The sequence below is a fragment of the Bactrocera tryoni genome, chromosome 3 (genome assembly GCF_016617805.1).
Source record: "Bactrocera tryoni isolate S06 chromosome 3, CSIRO_BtryS06_freeze2, whole genome shotgun sequence".
Lineage (NCBI taxonomy): Eukaryota > Metazoa > Arthropoda > Insecta > Diptera > Tephritidae > Bactrocera > Bactrocera tryoni.
This window is the reverse complement of record NC_052501.1, coordinates 76,458,817-76,481,177: the sequence shown is the minus strand read 5'-3', so window position 1 is coordinate 76,481,177 and position 22,361 is coordinate 76,458,817. Positions and strand designations below refer to the sequence as shown.

General features: G+C 29.9%; 1 protein-coding gene across 7 annotated transcripts in view; it reads right to left on the bottom strand.

Moving 5' to 3' along the window:
- Positions 1 to 22,031, bottom strand: part of LOC120770434 — a 295,387-nt gene extending 273,356 nt beyond the window's left edge. For 4 of the 7 annotated variants that reach the window (XM_040097899.1, XM_040097897.1, XM_040097902.1 and 1 more), the window contains exons 1-2: positions 20,907 to 22,030; positions 391 to 994 (exon numbers count right to left, since the gene is read on the bottom strand). In XM_040097899.1, coding sequence (XP_039953833.1) covers positions 391 to 526 — 136 coding nt within the window. In that variant the 5' untranslated portion in view covers positions 527 to 994; positions 20,907 to 22,030. Of the gene's footprint in view, positions 1 to 390; positions 995 to 20,906 lie in introns of all 7 variants that reach the window. The other 3 variants (XM_040097896.1, XM_040097901.1, XM_040097898.1) reach the window with 1 other exon arrangement.
- Between the last annotated feature and the right edge of the window lie 330 nt (positions 22,032 to 22,361).

Sequence of the window (22,361 nt, the reverse complement as noted above, 5' to 3'; positions counted from 1 at the left end):
TTGGATACATCTGCCAGTTATATAAAAATTAACTTCCAATGTAATCTTATACAATTTATTAATATAGGGCTAAATTGTATAAGATTACAGCAAACAAAAGTTTGAAGTTTGCTTGTTTTGAAATCTAGTAATATGAAACAGGTTGACTTTTAAATATTGTACAGCGAAATTACCCAGAAACAATATCCAGATTTAATATCGCAGATGTGCCAGAATATTTTTTTTAAATCCAGTCATATGAAACAGATTACTTAGAAGTCTTCTAGGCTTAGTGAGAAATAATTTTTCGCAAACAATTTTTCAAAGTAAGCAACTACATCAATTTTTTCCTTATTGCTAACTATTAGTTCTAACAAATACACAAAAAGTAGTTCTTCATTTTGCACTCACCATTTTCTTCTTCGATGTTGCGCGTCATTGTTGATGGACTGGTGCGTGCACGTGACGAATGCGTGCAATGGCTGGCAAGTATGCAAGCTAGAACTATGCAGAGTGACCAGAAGGGTGCGGAGATTTGCGAGGACATCTTGGCAGTTATGAAATGTGGAAAGCGTAGAATTGAAGGTTATGCTAGTAGTTGCTTAGATTTTGGGTTATCAGCGTGTAATTGCACGATTTGTCTAATTTTCTATATTTTTTTGGCAAACTTATATAGCAGCAAACATAAGCGGTAGAGTATTATGACAAGAATTTGTGGTTTATAACTTTTGGGGATTTGCATATGCCACACATGCACAATATTTTATGCCACAATATGTGGTTGCGCATTTTATTTTGAAACTCACTTAAAATCTTTCACCGTTAAGCGTTAATCTTTTGCACATTTTCACAATTGCGTTCTTACTGTTATATGTTTTTCTCACAATTTTATAATTCACTTTTCCGTTAAACACACGAGCTCTTTCGTGGGAGCAGCAGCTTCCGGCTTAAGTCGTCCGTATATATTTATGAGTACTACGCATGTGATTTTATTATTATAGACGAGTAGCTAGAGCTGGAAGTAGAGAAAATAATAAATTTTTAATGTAGAAAATGTATTGGCAAAGAAATATGCTTAACAGTTATGAAAATTTATAAGGAATGCATTTAGTTTTGTGCTGTTGATTAAGAATAATAGCAAATATTTATATAAGTGTTTTGAAATTTATGTTATATGTATGAAATATGTACATACATATGATATATGTACATACATATATTTTTTTCATTAAAATTTTAGTATTTCTTATTTTTACTATATTGAAAGCTGAGCAACTTGGCATTGATTAAAGGCGCTGTAAGAAGTAAATGTTGGCAACGTTGAAAGTATTTATTGGCATTGTCAGTAATATTCGATAACAAACTCTACCAAAAAATATTTTTTTAATTTATTTATAGAAACTATGCATTAAAAGTAATAGGATTTTGAATTTGTAAGCAGCAAAAAAAAATCGAGATATTTTCAAAATTTTTAGTTCGCTCGTGAGTGCTTGCTATGCAAATTTAAAACCTTTCTTTGGTGGTTCATTCAACACTTTACGCCATACTATAATGAATACCGTTATAATTATAGCTGTGTTAGTTGTCTTTGGGCATGATAGATAATATATTTTTCATTTTAAATATAATTGTTATAAATATTTAAAAAGTTTTAAAAATCATTAAGTAAATGACAGTATTAGCAAATAAGCACGGAAGAGCTAAGAGGTACAATCGCACATGTTAGACTCTTTCAATCTTGCATAGCTTAAAGCTTAGGAAGTACTTTCAAACACATATGTGGGTCCAGTTAGTTATGTGGGATCTAGCGCGAGTTTTCTCCCGATTTTATTCATTCTAAGCACAAATATGCACCGTTATAAGAAAAACACACTCCCTCAATTTTATTAAGAGAACTCAGATATTGACCGATGTATGCCAACGCTGTATAAAAACAACCGAAAGTTCGAAAATCTTTATATAAGGTATGTACCTGTATATGGTGGATAAATTAAGTATTGACTCCATTCAACACATTTCTAGCACACAGGCATACTATTATCAGCAAATGATTCTCTCTGAATTTCAATTATAAATCTGACACATGGAGCAATATTTTTTGTAAAAAGTCAACTATAGGTAATAGGGGTCCAAATAAATTTGATTGATTATTGTAGCTTCAGTGGTTTAGGAGATATGTACATTAAACTACATAGAGGGCGGGCCACGCCTACTTTTTCAAAATTTTTTTGCACGCCCTTGCTAATGCGATCGATCCCCTGTATAAATTTAGTGGGGTTTTATAGGCGAGGCGGAGGTCCGAAAAGAAGGGAAAAATGGTTTTCCGCGGTCAAAGTTGAGGAAATTTGTAGTTTTGACCCGAAAAATGCCATTTAAACCTAAACAAGAAAAAACGTTAACTTCGGCTACACCAAAGCTAATATACCCTTTATAGCTGCATTTCTTTTAGTAACTATGTGTTCAGTTTATATGGAAGTTATATGCTATAGTAATCCGATCTGAACAATTTTTTCGGAGATTACATTGTTGCCTTAAAAAATAACCTTACCAACTTTTATTAAGATACATTGTCAAATGTGAAAGTTTTCCATACAAGAACTTGATTCCGATCGTTCGGTTTGTATGGCAGCTATATATTATAGTGGTTCGATATCGGAAGTTCCGACAAATGAGCAGCTTCTTGAAGAGAAAATGACGTTTGCAAAATTTCAAAACGATATCTTAAAAACTGAGGACTAGTTCGTATATATACAGACAGAGGGACGGACGGATCATTTATTTACTTGTATATACTTTATAGGGTCTCCGACGCTTCCTTCTGGGTGTTACAAACTTCGTGACAAACTTAATATACCCTGTTCAGGGTATAAAAAAGAAGATGACTTTTATCTTAGTGTTACCGCGTTACTTCATCCATTATAAAAAAATTCCATTATAAGATGAAAAATTGATAACGGCTAAACTTTTCCGCAGAAGTCCAAGAAACGCGCCATGAGTAGGACAGAACTCAATTTGTTGAAGAGCACATGCATTGGCCACTTCGCGCAACACATTGTGGTCCGACGAAACTAAAATTCTTATATTTATTGCCGGAGGACGCCGAGAGTGTATATGAAGGCCAGAAAACACTTCATTTCATATCAAATATCTTTCCTGGTCAGCCAAAGTCAACGTATGGGTGTGTTCCTCTTACTATGATGCAACAAAAACTATTTCATTTCGAATGGAGTTGAGGTTATGAACTCGCCGGCTTAGTTACCTGACCGCAGGTCAGTTGGTTGATCGAAGATCGCGCTTGGACTGCTATATATAGTCTTTGTAAAGCCATAGAATAGAGGAACTCCATGTGCGAACATATAAATTAGCAAAACGCTTAGTAGTCTGACCGTTACCAAATTGAGAATTTTTTGCCAGAGGTTAAGAAAACTGCAGGCACCGAAAACCTTTGAAATATGAAGCAGTTGTGAAGTGTTTTAGAGGAGGCTATGATGAGATAATGGACTATATTAATATTTTTTTTAACTTGCTGATATTCACGCCTCCAAAAAAAATCACATACACTTTTTTCTTCGATTGATTTCCTGGCTAAACCACGCCTATTATTTATAAAGTATATAAATTTGCATTTTGAATTGCAATTGAAATGTTTTCTATTATCCGTCATTTTATGCAAATTAGTTAACAGCTTTATAGGAGAATCCTTTGTTGGTTGTACTTATCTAGAAGTCTTTTTTATAATTATTTATTATTATATTTTAGTGTCATTTTTTGTTCATCAGTTTTGGAATATCCTACACTTTTATTATCTCTTTACCTACAATAAAAGTAGGTTACCAAATTCCTATAGGAATCTTTAGTTAGGCTTTTTATACACAAATCGCTTGCATACTTTTGGGATGATCATGTTCATTGGGGAAATATATAGATATTGTTTGACTTAATTTTCATATAGATGTCACTGTACGCAGTTGTTGTAGAAGAAAAATGTGAAAATATAGCAACTGCGAACAGTTTGAAAGCTTTGGTAATATATTTTCGTGATATTCATATCTCGTTTAATATCTACAAATCATTGGTGTATTTTTATCAATTTATGAAAATATTAGGTAGAGAAAAAATTAGAAGCAGTTATTTTCCACTTTTGGAGCCTATATTGTATGTATTGTTTGGTGTATATTTTATATAAAAAAAAAACAAAACAAAAACAACTTTTCGAGCAGTTTTAAATCGAGTTATGCTTTGGACGAAAACTTTTAAATTTAGATAAGAAGAAAATTGTATTATATAAAATAAGAATTAGATGGATAGATAGTTATTAATTGATGTTTCCACCGTGACATAAGGTCTATTGTGCCCTTGCCTCTGTCAAAACGACTCACATAGCTTCAGAACATAGATATATTTCATATATTTTAATGTACAGGAGTAAATAAGAATAACTAAAATAAGAGTTTATTGCCTTTGTCCATACCCCATTAAAAATTAGTAAAAAAATTAAAGAACACTCCAGCGCACGCATATGTACAAAACTGAAAGTAAACCGGAAATCGGAAACATGCGACTGACAATTTTATTTATATGAGTAGCTGGGACTAAATGTGATTTTTATGATACACGAGCGTAGTAGAGGTGCCTTTAAAGCACCCAGTAAGAAATACAACATAAAGTGTAGATAAGCTAGGAAAAAATAATTTTGCAAAAATGTGCTTTATTTTGAAAATATTTGGAAACAGCTCTAATTTTTATACAAAAACAAAAAAAAATATTATTATTTGCTTTAGTTTTGAAATATTTGGAGAGCGCTGACATTTTAAAACCAAAATTGCTTGCGACTAGTTTGTGTGACTGTGGGCGTCGTAAAAATTTTTGTAAAATAAGAATATTGAAAATCATATAATGTTTTTGTAGCGTATATTTGCCACTTTGAAGTACAAATATTTTCTATTAATTATTTATTATTATTAATATTACTAATATTTTTATTAATATGAAAAATTACAAATTATGCATAATTTTATAAAAAAATATATATATAGGCTGATGCATTCAAAAATTATTTGTAATATTTTAAATTATTTTAAAAATTAAAAAAAAAAAAACTTTTTGCAAAAATTAATGCACAATTTCAATTACTTGGCTTTGCTTAAAAAAAAATTGTTTTTTACTTAAAATTAAATCTTTTACGAATTTTTACATATAAAAATATTTTGCTTACAAAATTTCCTAGTTGCCACAAATGCAGAGTATAATTTTATGCGTTACAAGTAAATATTTTTTTACTTGAAATAACATTTTTAAGTATTTTTTACATATAAAAATAAAAATGTCAAATTTTTCCAAATTTCCTACTGGTCAGTAAAGCGATGAGTAAAAGCGATGGTCGCACTGTAAAATTTTATGCGTTCAACTGGCAATTTATCTGTGGTGGTAGCGCATTTTGGCGTATGATAAATGGCTTTTCATTTATGTAAATGCACAGTTACAAACATACAAACATACATACGTATACACATATAAAGAAACATACATATGAACATATATCGGCATATTTTTTTAATATACTTTTCACGCACACTGTTCCTTACTATTTTTTCAATCCCAGCACTTCATTTGCTACAATTATTTATCTTTATAGAACGTTTTTGTAATTACAAAGCAAAGCTTTTCTGTTGAATTTGTGTTATTGTTCCTTGCTTTTGTTTTTATAGACTTTTTTAGCGGTTATTTCTTTATTCAAACTTTTAGAATCGCTAAAAACGTTAACTCAAGCATGTTAGCACGAGCGTATGAGCAATTTTTTTTAAGGTTATGTAATGGAAAATTTTACTTTTAGTACTGATGGTGTTGCCAGAGTGAAATTAATTAGAAAATTTTTACAAAAAAAAAACAAAATTAATTAAAAAGTATGGAGGGGTAAAACAGATTTCTTTGTTTGACAGTGTTGCCAGAGTGAAAAAATAAAAATAAATAAAAAAATTTTAAGAAAAATGCGAAATTTTGAAAATTTTGGATTATTACAAAAATTCTCCGAAATTAATTAAAGCTTAGCTCACTAATCATCTTTCAGTACCGTAAATTTTAAAGCAAAGATCGCAACGCTTAAAACTCTCTTGCCTTTTATGACTCGGCTAATTCCGCTCGTTCGCGGATTGCGCCCCTCGCGTAGGTTGGGCGGGAGGAGGGTAATCGTTCGGTATTATTATTATTAAATATTTTATGATATATTAAATTTCTGCGTAAAAATTTCATTTCTCGCCGAAAATACCATTTTAAATCCATGCTAGGGCCATCCACATCACTAGCCAATCCGTCCCTAGGAGCCTTTACTGCCAGGCACAAAAAAAAAGTGGCACAATGCTGCGAACTGTAGCACAAAACCACGCATTGAACAGTCGGTGACATTCTCATTTCATATCTTTTTATCGCTTATTATCTCGCTTGTATTGTGCTGTGGCCGCCAAAAGCTGTTTTTGCAGCGTATTCGTATATTTTTGCGCGTTCGCGATAAAAAATTTTAGTTTTTTTCTGCTGCCATAGATATAAATTTATTTATGACACAATCATTTATTTGGCATCTGACCATTTCAACTAGCTCAAATGTACTTACCACCAACACACACACACTTGTAAAGGATTTATTTGTGATAGAGCATGAAATGTTGGTGAAGACCCTTTAGGAAATTTAAAAGAGCTGAGCTTAAGGGGGATTTTTAAATAAAAAGTAGCTCTCTATGTTGAAGGAAAACATATGGTCACGGTTTTTTGTTGAGTTAGGATCACAAATGCAACCCTGTGAACTCTTAAAATATCCTTAAATTGAGCGTCTGGCGATTTTGGAAAGAAATGCTGAAACGATTTTTATTTTTTTTTTCATAATTTCAAACACTTCGATGAAATATGTATATTTTACCATGCTAAGAGGCGAAGAAACTCTGGCTATTCTGGCTGAAAACAACTTGGAAGATTAATTTTTTTATTATTATTATTTTTTTTTTGATTTCACCCTCAATTTATCAAATTTTTTTAAACAAATTTAACAAAACATTTAATGTACAATTTTATTTATTTCTAGTGTAATTCACATAAATGCCCCCTGCATTCTTTATTCGCAGCTAAATACATACGTATTTTTTTGATCTTGTGCGAATTTAATGCTTTTTTGCGCGCTTGTTTTCGCATATCTATGTCAATGTGTCTGGCCACTCACTTTATACTTCTCTGCACATTTTCACTATGTTTGCCAGAGTATTTCAAAATTTTTTTAACGCTAGGGTGAAATTTACTTTAATGTGTTAATCCACTGTGATTTCACTGACAGTACAGTCGCTCTACAATAAAATAATTGTCGTGCAAAATTACACATATATTTTATATTTTTGTATAAAGCATGTATAAAGGTGCAAATTTAATTCAATAACAGCATAATTGCTGTTATATATGCGAAAGTGGATTTTAACGTATATATGAAAAGACTGATTATTCGAAAAATGGATGACAATAGTTGGGGATCCAATTAATCTGTTGCTGCCGTCTTGCCAACCACTTTGTTCATTTAATTTAAAAATACATGATTTCTGCAGGTCATAACGTCAATAATGTCTATGAGTTTTAACAAAAATGTAATTTTTTGTTTTGTGCATGAACTGAAGCCACCCGACCTTCCCAAGCGACATAGTGTTCTGTGTTTTTCTTTAAAAAACTAGGGAACCACGAAATGTAGCAACTTGTATACAATACATTTTAAAAATATTATAAATTTATAAAAATTTTCTTTAAATAATCTTCAAACGGAAGTAGAGAATTAAAAGATAATTCAAAAAGTAGAAAAGTAATGACTTAAATTAAGAAAATAATTTCATGCAAGTAATTTTAAGATTTAACAAATATTTTATTTCTGTTTGACATACATATCTTATAGCTTTATAAACTGTTTTTCAGCATCTAACTCTGTGTCTATTGAGATTACTTTTCACCTTTATTACAATTAACGGCTCATTTTAGGTTTGTGACTTTGCTTGAATTGCCGAAAGTAATATGTGGCCTACATTCAGGCGCACATTTAATTATCTTATTGAAGTCATATACCTAATAATGTTTTTTTGTTAAATTTTTTTTTAAATATGTCTATTATCTACTTCTTCTCTTTTTACAATGTTTTAAATCAAATACTATTGGGAACTAATATTCTGTTTTTGCAGCTACTGAAAGCATTCCTGGAGTAATTTAATTCACTTAATATCGTTTTTTTTGAAATTTAAAAAAATTAGAAAATTTATATATGTTAATTTTTTTAACATTTCGAATATAAAATAAAATATATAATAAAAGAAATATTGAAAAAACCTCTTTTCAAAACATTTTTTGACTCGAAAAATTCCATTATAATCGATTTATTTAGATTTTTTTATTTTATTTTTAATATTAATAATTTTTTTCCTCTTCACTTCACAAATCTAATTTTTTTCATTTCAAAATAAAGTCACCCACACTTTATCAAGTTTTTTTGTAAACACATGTTCGCATAAATTATTATTTTTTATTATTTTCCACTCATTATTTAAATCGTCCAATTACATGTAAATTGCCGTTAGTTCGTCATACATAAATAAGACTCCAAAACAGCTGTCAATTCCAATTCTAATGCACTGCACTGACATTAATTGCAACAGCTGTGCACTCGTCAATGTGACATTTACACTTCAACACAAATTTGAGGGTGTGCGTTAGGTGGCTGCATTAAGCGGCTTTCCTTTGTATTTAATATACATTTGAAGAACCGTTCTCATATTAAATTATAAACATATGTATGTATGTGTGTTATCTCAATGTATGTGTGATAAGTATTTCGATATGGTTTTTGATTTATGTGAATATGGGTTTGAGGCAAAGATACAAGAGGAGGGAGTTTCCGCAACTGCATTGTGCTTGTTGTGATGAAAGCAGACGAATTGAATTATTATGCTGATTTAAATTTTTTTAATTAAAAATGTGTTTAAATATTTTTGACTGATGTTTCATAAGCCACAATATTATTAATTCACTAAATTTATTTAGATCGGAAGAGCACAAAATAAAAAAATATATATTTTAATAAAACTTTCTTAAATTAAATTTTATAAATTAAAATTAAAAATTTTTTTAAATAAAATTGTTATTTCTAATCTAAATTCATCGATCTTAATTAAAATAATTTTTTTTCAAAAATTAAAAATATTTTCTGCATTATTAATTCACTAATTTCATTTTTTTAATCAAAAATTAAAATAAATAATTTTTTAATGAAAATTTTTGGAATTAAATTTTTGTTAATTAAAATTAATTAATTTCTTAATATAATTTTTTAAATTAAAATTATTATTTTTAATTAAAATTCATTTTCTTAATTAAAATAATTTTTTTTCAAAAATTAAAAATATTTTCTGCATTATTAATTCACTAATTTCATTTTTTTAATCAAAAATTAAAATAAATAATTTTTTAATGAAAATTTTTGGAATTAAATTTTTGTTAATTAAAATTAATTAATTTCTTAATATAATTTTTTAAATTAAAATTATTTTTTTTAATTAAACTTAATTTTTTAACTATATAATATTTTTAATTAAATTTTAGAATTAAAAATCTTCAATTTTTATTTTTTTAATGATTTTGTAGCTGCATTTGTAGAAGCTGACTTTCCTTGGCTTAAATTAATTTTTTATGCACTTTTTTCCATGAAAATGTCGACATTTAAATTGTATGTTTGTATTTTTTTACTGTTTTAAAAATTTTGTTGCTGAATTTGTGCAAACTGACAACACTTGGCTTGAATAAATTTTTTTTTGTTAATTTTTTCAAAAAATATTGTCATTTAAAATACATTTTCTTTACCAAAAAAATATTTTATGACATTAATTATTATTCAGATTTTGAAAAAATAGAAATCAATATTTTTTTGTGGTGGCTGACATTTATCGCACGAATTAAAATGTTTATAAATAATTTAATAATTTTTTAATTAAATGGCTGTCAAAGCGGCTTTTATAATTTTGTCACATTTGAAAGAGTTTTATTTCTTTATTTATGCAACAAAACATTAAATATTACAATTACATGCATATGTGTGTGTTTAACATGCTAGTTACAAGCATTTTAACAGCGCCGCACACACACACACACGCACACAGGGGCATACATGTGCTCAGAGCTGTCAAATTACCTTTCTATTAACTTTTATTATGCACATACAGTTATTCGTGCGCAAAAACACAAGTTTTTATTGTTGTTGTTGTTGTTACTGTTTTAGCGGGCGCATAAAGATTTATTTGATTTTTATTTGCGTGTTTGGTGGCGCGTATAACTACACACACACGCATGAAAATAAATACATGCGTGTAAAAAACACGTACAAATGCATGAACAACATATACACACAACAGCAACAAAAACAACACTGATAAATGCTGTCAAAAATTATTTTTTATTAGTTTTTGTTGTTGTTTTTTGCTGCTATTTTCATGAAGAGGCCTTCACAGCCACTTTGCTCTGGCGAGTGTTCTCCGTTTTTGTTGCTGTTTTTTGAGTTTTTTTTTGGTCGCCATCAAAGAGAGGGGAGTGTCAATTGCATTTGCGCAAATTTTGCTACTTAAATGTCAGCAGTAGACTTTTTGCTCGGAGCGTTTTAAAGCGTGCGAGCAAGTGACATGCAATCAAATTTTATAAGCGCTCTCATAGGCGCATACACAGGCACATATATACTAACTATACATGTACATACAAGGAGGGAAGTTGACATACACTTTTTTGGTAAAAATTTTTAATGCAAGAACTTTGGTAAATGTTTTGAATTTGTCTGATGAAAATGGGGCATACAGAAAAGTTATAAAAAGCTTGATTTTACAGGGTGTTTCATATCGAAAATTTGCAGAACAAAATTAAATCACATTGTTATTGAGCGAAATGATTTTAGTGAGCTTTTTTTATTCAAAATAAAAGGCAATGAAAATGTACAAAAATAACAAAAAATAATTGTACCAAAAAAAATCATTAAATAAAAAACAAATTAAAACTGAAAAAAACTTAGAATGTGAAAATTCAAATAAAAAATGAAAAAAATTAACATATCAAAAATATTTGTTAATAAATTTACAATTTTATAAAAGTATTATAAATTTATAAATTAGGAAAGACAAGATTCTGGTGATTATTTTCTATATAAAACAATTTGAAATAAAAACGTACAAAAACAACCAAAAATTTATTCTACAAAAAATTAATTAAAATTGAAAAAACTTGAAGTTTAAAAAATCAAATTAAAAAAGTCAAAACTATAAAAAATTAATATTACAAAAATTAAAATAATTTTTATAAAAGATTTATAACTTAAATTTCCAAAAAAAAACAAAATAAAAAAACGATTTACATGATAAATCTAAAAATTAATAAAAATGTTATAAATTTAATGTTTTAAAAATCCAACAATTCGTATTTAATAAAATTTTAAAATCCTAAAAAATGAGGGGAGAAAAAAATAAAATCTTAAAAATTAGATATGCACATTTAAAATTTTGAAATAGCCAACCAAAGCAAATAAATTGAAAAAATATCAAAAATATCAAATAATATGAGTTTAAAAAAAAAAAAAAAAAAACAAGTAAGGAAAGTCTATGTTCGGGTGCAAACGAGCATTTTAAACTCTTGCAACTTGCAAGCACCAAAGTTGGAGAAATACCTTCAGGTGTTGCCAATATTGATAATAAAAGCAAAAGGGTCCAACTTCACTGTTCGATGACATCATGAATAGGACTCTCATCAAAGCAAAAATTATACTAAATCATCCCCAACCGATTTTTATCTATTTTAGGCAAAACCACAAACTAATAACATGCCATATACTCGTACTAATTAAATGCTCGATGGGTTTCATTAAGATACCTCACATACCATCAGCATTCATATGGAGCAAAGTCAGCCGAATGTTAGAAAATCCAAGTAATAGTTATAATGGATAAAGTTTTCGCTCAAATTGACCTGTTTTATGCACAAAGGTATATGGTACTGCTATGAGTAAAACACGCTCTCTCATTTCATTGAGTTAACTCAAATATTGGCTGATATATGTATGCAGCATAAAGTCACCTGGAAGTTCGAAAATCTTTATATAAGGTATATGGGGACTAAAAGAAGTATTGATCCGACTCACCCCATTTTCGATACACAGAATTACTATTAGCAGAAAAATATTCTCTCTGAATTTCAATTGTATATCCCATACATTGCTCGAACTTTTCGGTCAAAAGTTAACTATAGATACTGGGGACCACCAATTCAGTACGTAGAGGCTTGAACAGTTTTGCTTCGGTTTGGACAAATTTTGATCATGAAATGGCACACTTTAAAGGCGTTCATTTTTGTGCAAAATTTTAATCCGTTATATTATTTGTTGTTTTATTTATATACTGAAATGCAAAAGAATCAGTTGAAATTAAAAATTTTGTTCTATGGGCAATAGGCGTGATTGTAGTCCGATTGCGCCCACTTTCACACTGTAACATATTATCGTCAAGTTAATGCTACAGGTACATACTGAATTTGATTGAAATCGGTTAAATAGCACAGTAATTTTTTATAAAACCGTTATATGTTGAGTGGGCGGAGTTATATCTGAATTCACAAATGTTCACAGAGTAAGGAAAGGCGACAGAAGGATTTGCACCTAACGAATTTGGGAGATATTGCTTGATTGGTTTGAGAGTTACGTACATTAAACTCATCACAAGGCGAGGCAGCGCCCACTTTTAAAACATTTGCATCCCTAAAAGCCCCTGATTAATAAGGAGTTACATGGGTTTACGGGTTTCAAAAATATAATTTTTTTATTATCCAAATAAATTTTAAAATACCTCTAGAATATTGTCCTAAAAAAATTTCGCGAAATTTTCACTGAAGTTTCAATTTTCTTTTTTGTACAAATGTCTGCCAGAAATCAAATTTTCAGTTTCTTTTCCCTCCGAAGTTCTAAGTAAGGGTTTTAACTAAAAGACGTTTTTTTTCATTTTAGATGCCCCTGTAAGGAGTTGTAATGCCAACCCGGTCGCATCTTTTTTCCAAGAGGTCACTGGAAATGGCGTCGCAATGGCCGAGTTGAAAATATTTTTTTCCAAAAATTTCAGAATTTCTTCGCTAATATTAGTGTCATTTTTTATATGAGAAAAAAATTTTTGAAAAAGGCTGTTTTTTACCCGAGGAAACCCATGTAAATTTTAATGGCAACAACACAAAAAAAAAACCAAAAAATATATATGTATATAAAAATTTATTAAATTTTACAATATTCTTATTGCAAAAAGTAGTTGTGAAATAAAATAATAAAAATTAAATAAAAAAATAAAATAGAAATAAAAATAAAAATGTTAAGAAAAAAATAAAGAAAAACAAAAATTAAAAAACTTTACCTCAAAAATTGTGAACATAGATCTTAAAATAATATACACAATTTTATTGAGCATCAAAACTATTTGTTTTTAAAAACTTAAAATTAGAAATTTTATAAAATATTGTAATGAAAATAAATGGAAAGCTTAAAATAAAATATAAAAATATGTGCTTTTTCATGTTATAAATTTTGTTAAATAATTAACCAAAAAACAAACAAATAATTTTCTATTAATTTAAATTTTAATAACTTCCGACAAATTTTATATATTCTTAAAATGCATTTCTATTGAGAAGAAAAAATCAAAAATTCATAAAAATTATTTCTTTTGGGGAAAAAATATAAATACAAGCCTAAAATGCGCTTAAAATCATTAGAAAATAAAAATATATATTTTTTTAAATAGATATTTATTTTTTTTTTTAATATATTTTTATTAAAAATAAATATAATCACTTTAAATTTACTTTTACTTGACTTTAATACTTTTTTCAAAATATATTAAAATATATATTTTTTATATACATAATTAGTTAATAGTCACTTCAGTATATATTAATTCAAAGAGAAAAGCAACCAAAATAGTAAAATAAATCCATATTTTCTACAGTCAAAAAATGCCACTCGAACTAAGCAACAACCAGCCAAAACGCACATACAAACGCACCCAACCTTAAAAGTCGCTTAATTTAGTGGCTATGTACATATACCCTAATATTTGAATTAAGTGCCAGCAGTTCAGTTTCATTTATTTTAATTTCATTTTATGCGATTATTTTCGTCAAAAGCGCTTTTAACTATTTAATCAGCCGGTGAACAATTGCGGCAGTTCTTTCTAGTGGCGCACACGCGAGCGATTTTCAAGCATTAACGGCAATTATTTTATCTCGCATATGCAAGTAAATTTTTGTAAATGCATGTATGTGTATACGTAAATAAACAATACTTAGCTCGATTTAAATGCAATTGACAAGCTTTTGAGTGGTGAAAAAATTTCATTGCAAAAAATAACTGAATTGGCAGTTTTTTAATTAAGTCTTTTGGAGCCTTTTATGAACAAAGGAACGGTTAATTGTTAAAAAAAATATATAGTGTATATTTATTTATATGTATGTATGTACATTAGAGTTGGTAAAATACTAAACCACTAAAATCTATAACAAGTTTGGCGTTGAGTATTACTGAAGCTTGACAGCACTGAAATCTAAAGAAGAGTAAGTTATTATGGTACATTACTTCAAACCGCGTATTCATTACGATTTAATGGATTATGCGAGTAAATAATAAAAAAATAAAATAAAAAGTGTCCAAAGAAATATTTTATAATTTGTAGTATTCGTAATCTCTTGAAAAGACCATATTGGTCAATTAATGGGTTTAAGCCTTTTTTTTTTAATGGGAGGATCGACTCATTTGTAGAAAATCACCAAAGTGGCCAACAATGATTCTTTTACATATGGCTCAAGCAGCTCACGACTTCTGATCTTAGTCCAAGTATCCCCAGGGTAGCCAAAAAACATCCGTTTGAAAGCGTGTTAAAGTGAGAAGGCGAAGAACCACAAGCCTGTGGAGTGCGCTGGGTTTGGAAAAAACGAAATTATATGCCTTGGTTCAATTCTCATCACTCAAACTATAATTTTTCCGAAAAAAACCGCAAAGACCACAAAAAACACACACGAAAAGCTAATACTAACCTAACGAGTTAAAAAAAAATTAATTAATCGAAATATTTCTTGAATATTTTCCAATCAAAAGTTGAAAAAAATTTTACGTACTATGTTGGAGAATAGTGGTAACGCTTAACTTTTGACACAACGCTCCCTTTTGGAGGTCTATAATGAATAAAATACGGCTATAATCGCCTAGAGCGGTGTCTATGCCAATAAAAATTAATAAGAAGTCTAAATGACCCGTTCGTTTCGCTATTCCCAAATTAAATCGATCGGAAAAAAGCAAACAAAATTTTCAAAGCAACTTGAAGCTCAAGTTACTAAGTTCCTGAGTACAATTATGTTGCATAAGAGAGAGCTTCCGGTTATTGAACATTGGTTTAATCACAAACAGCATTTATTAAACAAATAAGTAGTAGCGTCTGAATTTGGTTTGTTTGACATATGTACAACGAATACTGATTTAAGAATATTTTTTGAATAATTACCTCGAGATTCGTGAAAAATTCTACTTTCTTATACAATTTGGTCATAAAAATATTGAACCCGTTATAATTTATTAATTTCTAGGTAAGGTTAAATGATCAATAGTAAAAAGGGGATCTCACTTGGACAGCTTATAACGCTGGTCTGTTGTGGTACCTAAAACTCATAAAAAAATCTATCATTAAATATCTAAATCTCAATTCAAATTAATATGAATGAGTGCATAGTATTTGGAACGAATTTTGTTTAATAACCTCCAGGGAAGACTTTTGTGGCCAGTAATTTTGAAAATAATTTAAATTTTGTGGGAATTAATCAATGGTTAATGTTTGCGATGAATAACCCTAATTCCTGTTTTAAAATATCCGCTTAATCACCTGCCATACTTATTTCATGAACATTTTTTAGAACGGAGCCTGTTTTGTGGAAGGACATTAATTGCAAAATATTCAGATGAATAATGCTCTAAAAACCTAAAAACCAGAATAAACACCTCTTTGTGGTTTTAGTGTAAAATCTCCTAACAAAATATTAAAATTATTATATGGCCCGAAAATTGTTTCACTCCGAAGGTCTCTTTTTGTTTTTAATATAAATTTTCCATAGAAAGGGTCATTTAGCCTGAAAATCTTTGTACTAAAATATTTGTCCTATTACTCTTTAACCCTCTAGCGAACGATTCTCGGATAAATTTAATAAAAGCCTTGCGAAAATAAAGTCAAAGTTAACATTTTTGTCTGAAAGATCTTCCAGCTTGTTTTGTTTCTTGAACTTCTGACCTATCTTGCGATCTACCAAATCTTTCGGTTATAAACTCCTCATGTAAAATGTACTCTTAACAACCTCCCGAAGTATTTTCTAAACATTTTTAGAACGCGGTTTTGTGGGAAAGGAGAACATTTTTCCGAAAAACAATTATAAAAAAAATATATATACAATATATCTGGAGATCTCTTAACAGATTAAGTAAAAATTTCCAATAAATAAGAAAGAAATTACCTATTTGGCCTGAAAAAATATTTGTCTGTGGAGGTCGCTTAATGCTTTAAATAGAAATTTCATCAAGACAGAACAAAAGTCTCACTTAGCCTGAAAATCTTTATAAAAAATTGTATTTTCCAATGTTTCACTGATAAATTTAACGAAAACTTAAAAAAAGGAGGTCATAATTACCATTTGTCTCTGAAAGAAGTTTCAGCAAATACACCACCAAGTTTATTTTCTAATTCTTCATACCCCTCTAGTGAAATACCAAAACTTTCGCAGGGAAACTCCCAAAAAATGGTCATAAACTCCCACCTTTGAAAGATTATAGAAGTTAAAAGGATTTATGAACTTATGGAACGCCATTCTTATTACTTCATGAGTTAAAAGGGTTTCTGAACTTACGGAACACCATTCTTATTACTTCAGTGGCAATCTGAACTTAACATCTAAGCACTTTTCCGGTTACACCTCATAAAAAAATACCAAATGCAACATTTTGTTACAGAAAAAAATCCAAAATAGTGATTTAATTTAATTAAATCTAACAACAACTGATTTGATTTCATTTTCCTTTTGAGTTCACATTGTTTTTAACTAGAAGTCATTGTGCTCATTTCATTTGAACAACTTTTCAGTGCAATTTCACTGACCTTGCTGCGAACGAGACTGAGCGCACAGCACTGACGACTAACGAGACAAGTGTGCCAGCTGGAATAACAAAAAAACGACAAAAAAAATAGGTGAAACAGCAACAACAAAAATTGATTATTTGGCTGCCGAACATGCAAACTCACACACACATGCACATATATATGCATAGAAGCAATCAAGCTTTGCAAATGCATCCGGTGCACAGACAGCAGCCGCTACAGGCGTCATTCCTTTGTTGTTGTTGTTGATTAAGTTTTTCTTTTTTGCTTTGTTATAACAAATGGTTGAGCTTAGAGTTTACAGTTAAGCAGGGCGAGATTTGCAAAATCAATGTTTGTTTGTCTGTATTGTTTAGAAGCTTCTACTGTCAATCATCTCTCAAATGTGTATGTTTGTGTGCGTTTTGTTTTTTTTTATGAAAAAGTCGCCCGTTGTGTCACAAATCAGTTTGCATCAATAATGTATGTGCGGCTTATAGTGCTGGTGGCACAAGTGACAGTTGATTTTTGATGCAGGAATATTTTATAAAAAACATAAAAATAAAAAAAAAATATTAAAAAAAAAAAATAAAAAAAAAAATAAATAAAATTAATTAAAAAAAAAAAAACAAAAAATCTATAAAAACAAATTAAGGTAGGAAATTAATGAAAATTACACCTAGCAAGATATAGAAATATTAAAAAAAACTAAAACTTAAATATAAAAAGTTAACGAAAATCCTTTAAAACGAATAAAATAAAAATAAAAAAACTAAATATCAAAGAATTTATAAAAACGAAATTATAAAAAAAAAATATAAAAATTTAAAATCTTTTTCTGTTTAATAATACTTTTCAGAAATTTAACTTTTCTGAATTTCGAAATTCTTTTAATGCTAAGCTCTGAAGACAAATTATAATTAAACAAGAAAAAAAAATACAACAAAAAACATTTGAAAACCTGTAAACTAATACTTTTAAATTAAATTTTTCAGAAAATGTGTATTAAATAATTTGAAAAAAATTTAATCAAAAACAATTAATTTAAAAAAATATTGTATGAAAAACCGTGTAAAAGAATAATAAAATAAAAATTTTGTAAAAAAAATAAATTGAAGTGTTAATTAAAAAAAAATTAATGAAAAAAAATAATATTAAAAAAAATTTAATTGTGAAAAATAAATCTTTGTGTCGCTCCTTTGCTTGTACACCAATACAAATTCTATATTTACTTAAATTGCATTTTTATTGAGAAAAAAAATTAATAAAAATTATTTTATAGGGGGAAAATATAAATACAAGTCCTAAATTGTGCTTAAAACCATTAAAAGACATATTTATTTTTCTTAATAGAATATGAAATTACAAGAGAACAGCTTAATATTGTTGGAAATGGCTAATAATTGGAAGATAGAAGTAAACTCACAGAAGTCCATTGAAATAATGTTTACATTAACAACCGAAAAATGTCTCTTCGTATCATTGGCTCAAGTGGCTCTACAATACTTGAAAGTGAGCCGTACCTAAGTCTTTTTTGGACAGAAGACTCACTTGAAAGACACATCGCAAAGACATATCGGAGAAATTGAAGCAGCTAAAATTTAAAACAAAAAGATTTACTGGCTTTTAGGCCGGCGATCACAACTTAATCTTGAAAATAAAGTTCAACTCTACAAGTCAACGCTTAAACCATTATGGACGTATGAAATTTTGGTGTACCACGAGTACATCCAACATTGAAATCCTAAGAATAGTATATCAATCTAAGACTTTAGGAAGCATTGTAAGTGCTCATTGTTATATAAGCAACTTCGAAATCGACTAAAATGTACCTTTTGTTAAAGACGAAATGATCAGCAAAGCCTGTCGAAGATACCAAGATAGACTTTCTAATCATGGGAACTTTTGGCAATAAAACCAATAGGCAATGGTATGGATGTTGGACGTTTAAAACGAACTCACATTTTGGACCTTCCAAATAGATTGTAAATAGTTCTAAGAATACGTTCCGATATTTATGTTATTGAAGAATATATTCATTAGTCTCAATAGAGCACAATCAATTTTACTTTAATTTTTTATTTATAAAATTTGCTGATTGTCTTCATTCTATTTTCACACAAAAAATATATAGTAAACAAAAAAAAATAAATTTTTTTAAGGTTGCGAAATTATTTCCCCATTAAATTCGCGGCTAATATCTTAAATGGTTAGAATTTTTATTTTTTATATTCTTAACATATTTTTTATTGCAAAAAATATATACTTCTATTTCCTCTTTGTAAAAAAAATTCATTATCCTTATCCATTTTATGATTCTCCGTTCCTTTCGGATCATTTTCTTTATTTTATTTTTTATTGAAAATATTTAATATTTGAATCACTTTATTGAATTTTTGATCTATAAGTTTCCTGTTTTTAAAAAAAAAACCAAGCAAAACCAAAATTTGAAATGATATTAATGTTTTTAAAAAATATACATAAAACAAAACACTGTTAAGTTTGCCAAAAGATTTGCGAGATCTAAAGGAAATATTGGAGTTAGGAGTTATAGGGGTCTCTCGGAGTTATAGGGTCTCCCACATTTCCTCTTAGATACATATATTGGATAGTCGAAAAAGTCTTTTCGTATTTTGTCTTAGATGTCACTGCAGTCGTATATCTCCAGTGCTACCGATCACATTGTGTCATACTATATAGTGTTGGAAAGGTGAAACTTTAAGATACATTTAACAAAAAAAAAAATTTTTAATTGATAATTGAATACATTCGGCGAAGTCGAAAACAGCAGTTACAGCTGTTCAAAAGTGTGAGTGAAAATAATGAGCAAACTGAAAGATCAGCATGAAGCTTTTGTATGGAAGACTTTTTTATTTTACGAGTTATCTTCACGAAATTCGGCATGGATTATTGCTCAAAGTAACGCTATAAATTTAGATTTTTTTTAATTTTTTCAGACCGGATGACTATAACATTTAGCTGCCATACAACTTAAACCATCAAAGTTATGCTTAATTTGTGAAGGGTTTTCTAGCTGCATAATTATTGTTTCAATAATTAATTAAAATGCTTAAATAAACTGTTTAACTAATGCTCGTTGCAATATTAGGTTTGTAAGGCTGTTATTGTTGTAAGTAATAATAAATAAACTGGCTCTTTGGCAGTAAATGTAACAGAGAAAAAGTCAGACTTTTTTTGAAAAATGTGTTCTGATATCGTCACAAAAAAGGCAAAAGAACGCAACATCACTTTTCATTTGCTTACAAGTGAGTCAAAAACAATATATCAAAAACCACTCATATTGAACCAAAATTTGAGTTTCGGTTATAAAATGGTTATATATCAATTTTTTCTATGATACGTTGTTTCACATTTTAGATGCCAATATATATAGCATTACTTAAAATGCAAAACAACGCATCATTAAAAATCCGAATTAATTTTTTCTTGCTTACGATTCACTACTCCATATTGCATATATGTATAATAAATTTTTAAGGTTCACCTGACCAATATATCGAATGTATACCCACTTTATAACCAAAATACACATTTTGTTTCATTTGAGTGGTTTCTATTAAAACATTTTTTCTTTACTTGCAAACTTATGCAAAGTGATGTTACATTATTTTGCATTTTAGGTGATGTTTTACAGCGTATATTTTGCAACTTTCCACAGTCACACAATTTTTAAAGAGCATAAGGTCTATTTCGAACACAAAATAGGAAATTAATGCTTACTATTTGCTCGCAGCTTCGTTTCAAACGTTGACTAAGCAAAGCTGCTGCTGTTGCTGTTGTGCAGCGGCTGCAGTAAGTTGCTAGTGTTGTTGTTGTATACATAAACTACAACCTAAGCTCTGTAAGTAAGCAATTTGGCAGTTTTAGTTGCGTTTAAACAGTGTTTACTTTAATGCACACTTTAACTGCTTTCACTGCGTTGCCACTTGTCGCTGTAAGCTAGCGCTTGTGACCACAAATTTCACACGCTTCTCGCACACATAAATTATGATTTGACATTTAAGAGGCTTTTAACTTCAAATTAGCAACATTACGACGCGGCGCGCACACAGCAGAACTGCTTTGGAGTACGAAAACGCTTTAGCAAGCCGGCCAGCAGACAAACGAATGCTAGAACGGCGAGCTAAATGCAAGCAGATTGCCACTGCAAGTTTGTATATATGTGTGTTTGTATGTATTTGCGTTGCAACACTGCCACGTCGTACGCCAGGCTCGCCTTTCAGGCTACACCCCACGCGCCGTGCGCTGAGCGCGTTCTGGTTGCTAAGTTCGCGCTTCACTTTATACACTTTTCACGTTGTTTTTGGTGTAGGCTGCTGCTGTTGTTGTTGTATTTACAACGCTTTAACTACACCAGTTTTCACCGTGCGCTAATTGCTTACACACACGCACCCACATGTATTTGCGTAATTGGCGCAGCGTTCTTTCAATTTTCGGGGGTCACAAAACACACACTTTTCAGCGGCTGGAAAATTTTTCGCTTGCACCACTTTTGCAGCTGCAATTCGAGACTTTCGTATGGCGCTAGCTGTCGCTGGCCCAAAACAAATGGGCGTTACACATATGCACACTCGCACACACACATACGCGCGCGGCACGGTTACACGCGCGACCACAAAATATAACGGTACAAAAATTTTTGCACTCACTGCACGGCATTTAACGCACAGAACGGCATCACAAACCGCATCGCACTGTTTTGTAAGCAGACAATCGGCCGTACGCTAGTCGCTATTTGCCGTTAATTTTCCGTTTTATACGAGTAAGCGCACACAACGACGACGGCGGACGACGAAAAAACTATGTGTAATATATAACGTGAAATGCTACGCGTAAATCCCGAAAGTTCCGACCGTACCCGCGGGATCGTAAACTCTCACTGAAAGATTTTTATGGTACACATAGATGAATGCCAACACATCGGTTGCGCGGTGCTTAAACAGCGCCGTCACAGCTTCCAATAGAATTCGGCTTCGGCTCGTTGGCTACAACTGGCGACGAATGTGCAGAGATAAATGCGAAGCGCGTAGCGACAGCGTGCACACATACACACACAGCGAATGGCACTCACATGCTGGAGCGTCTGCTTGGAAAATTCACAGCATTGGCATGCGAGCGCTGTGTGTGTACAGCATCCGAGCGCATCCAATCCTGCAGCTGTGTAACGGAGCGCGC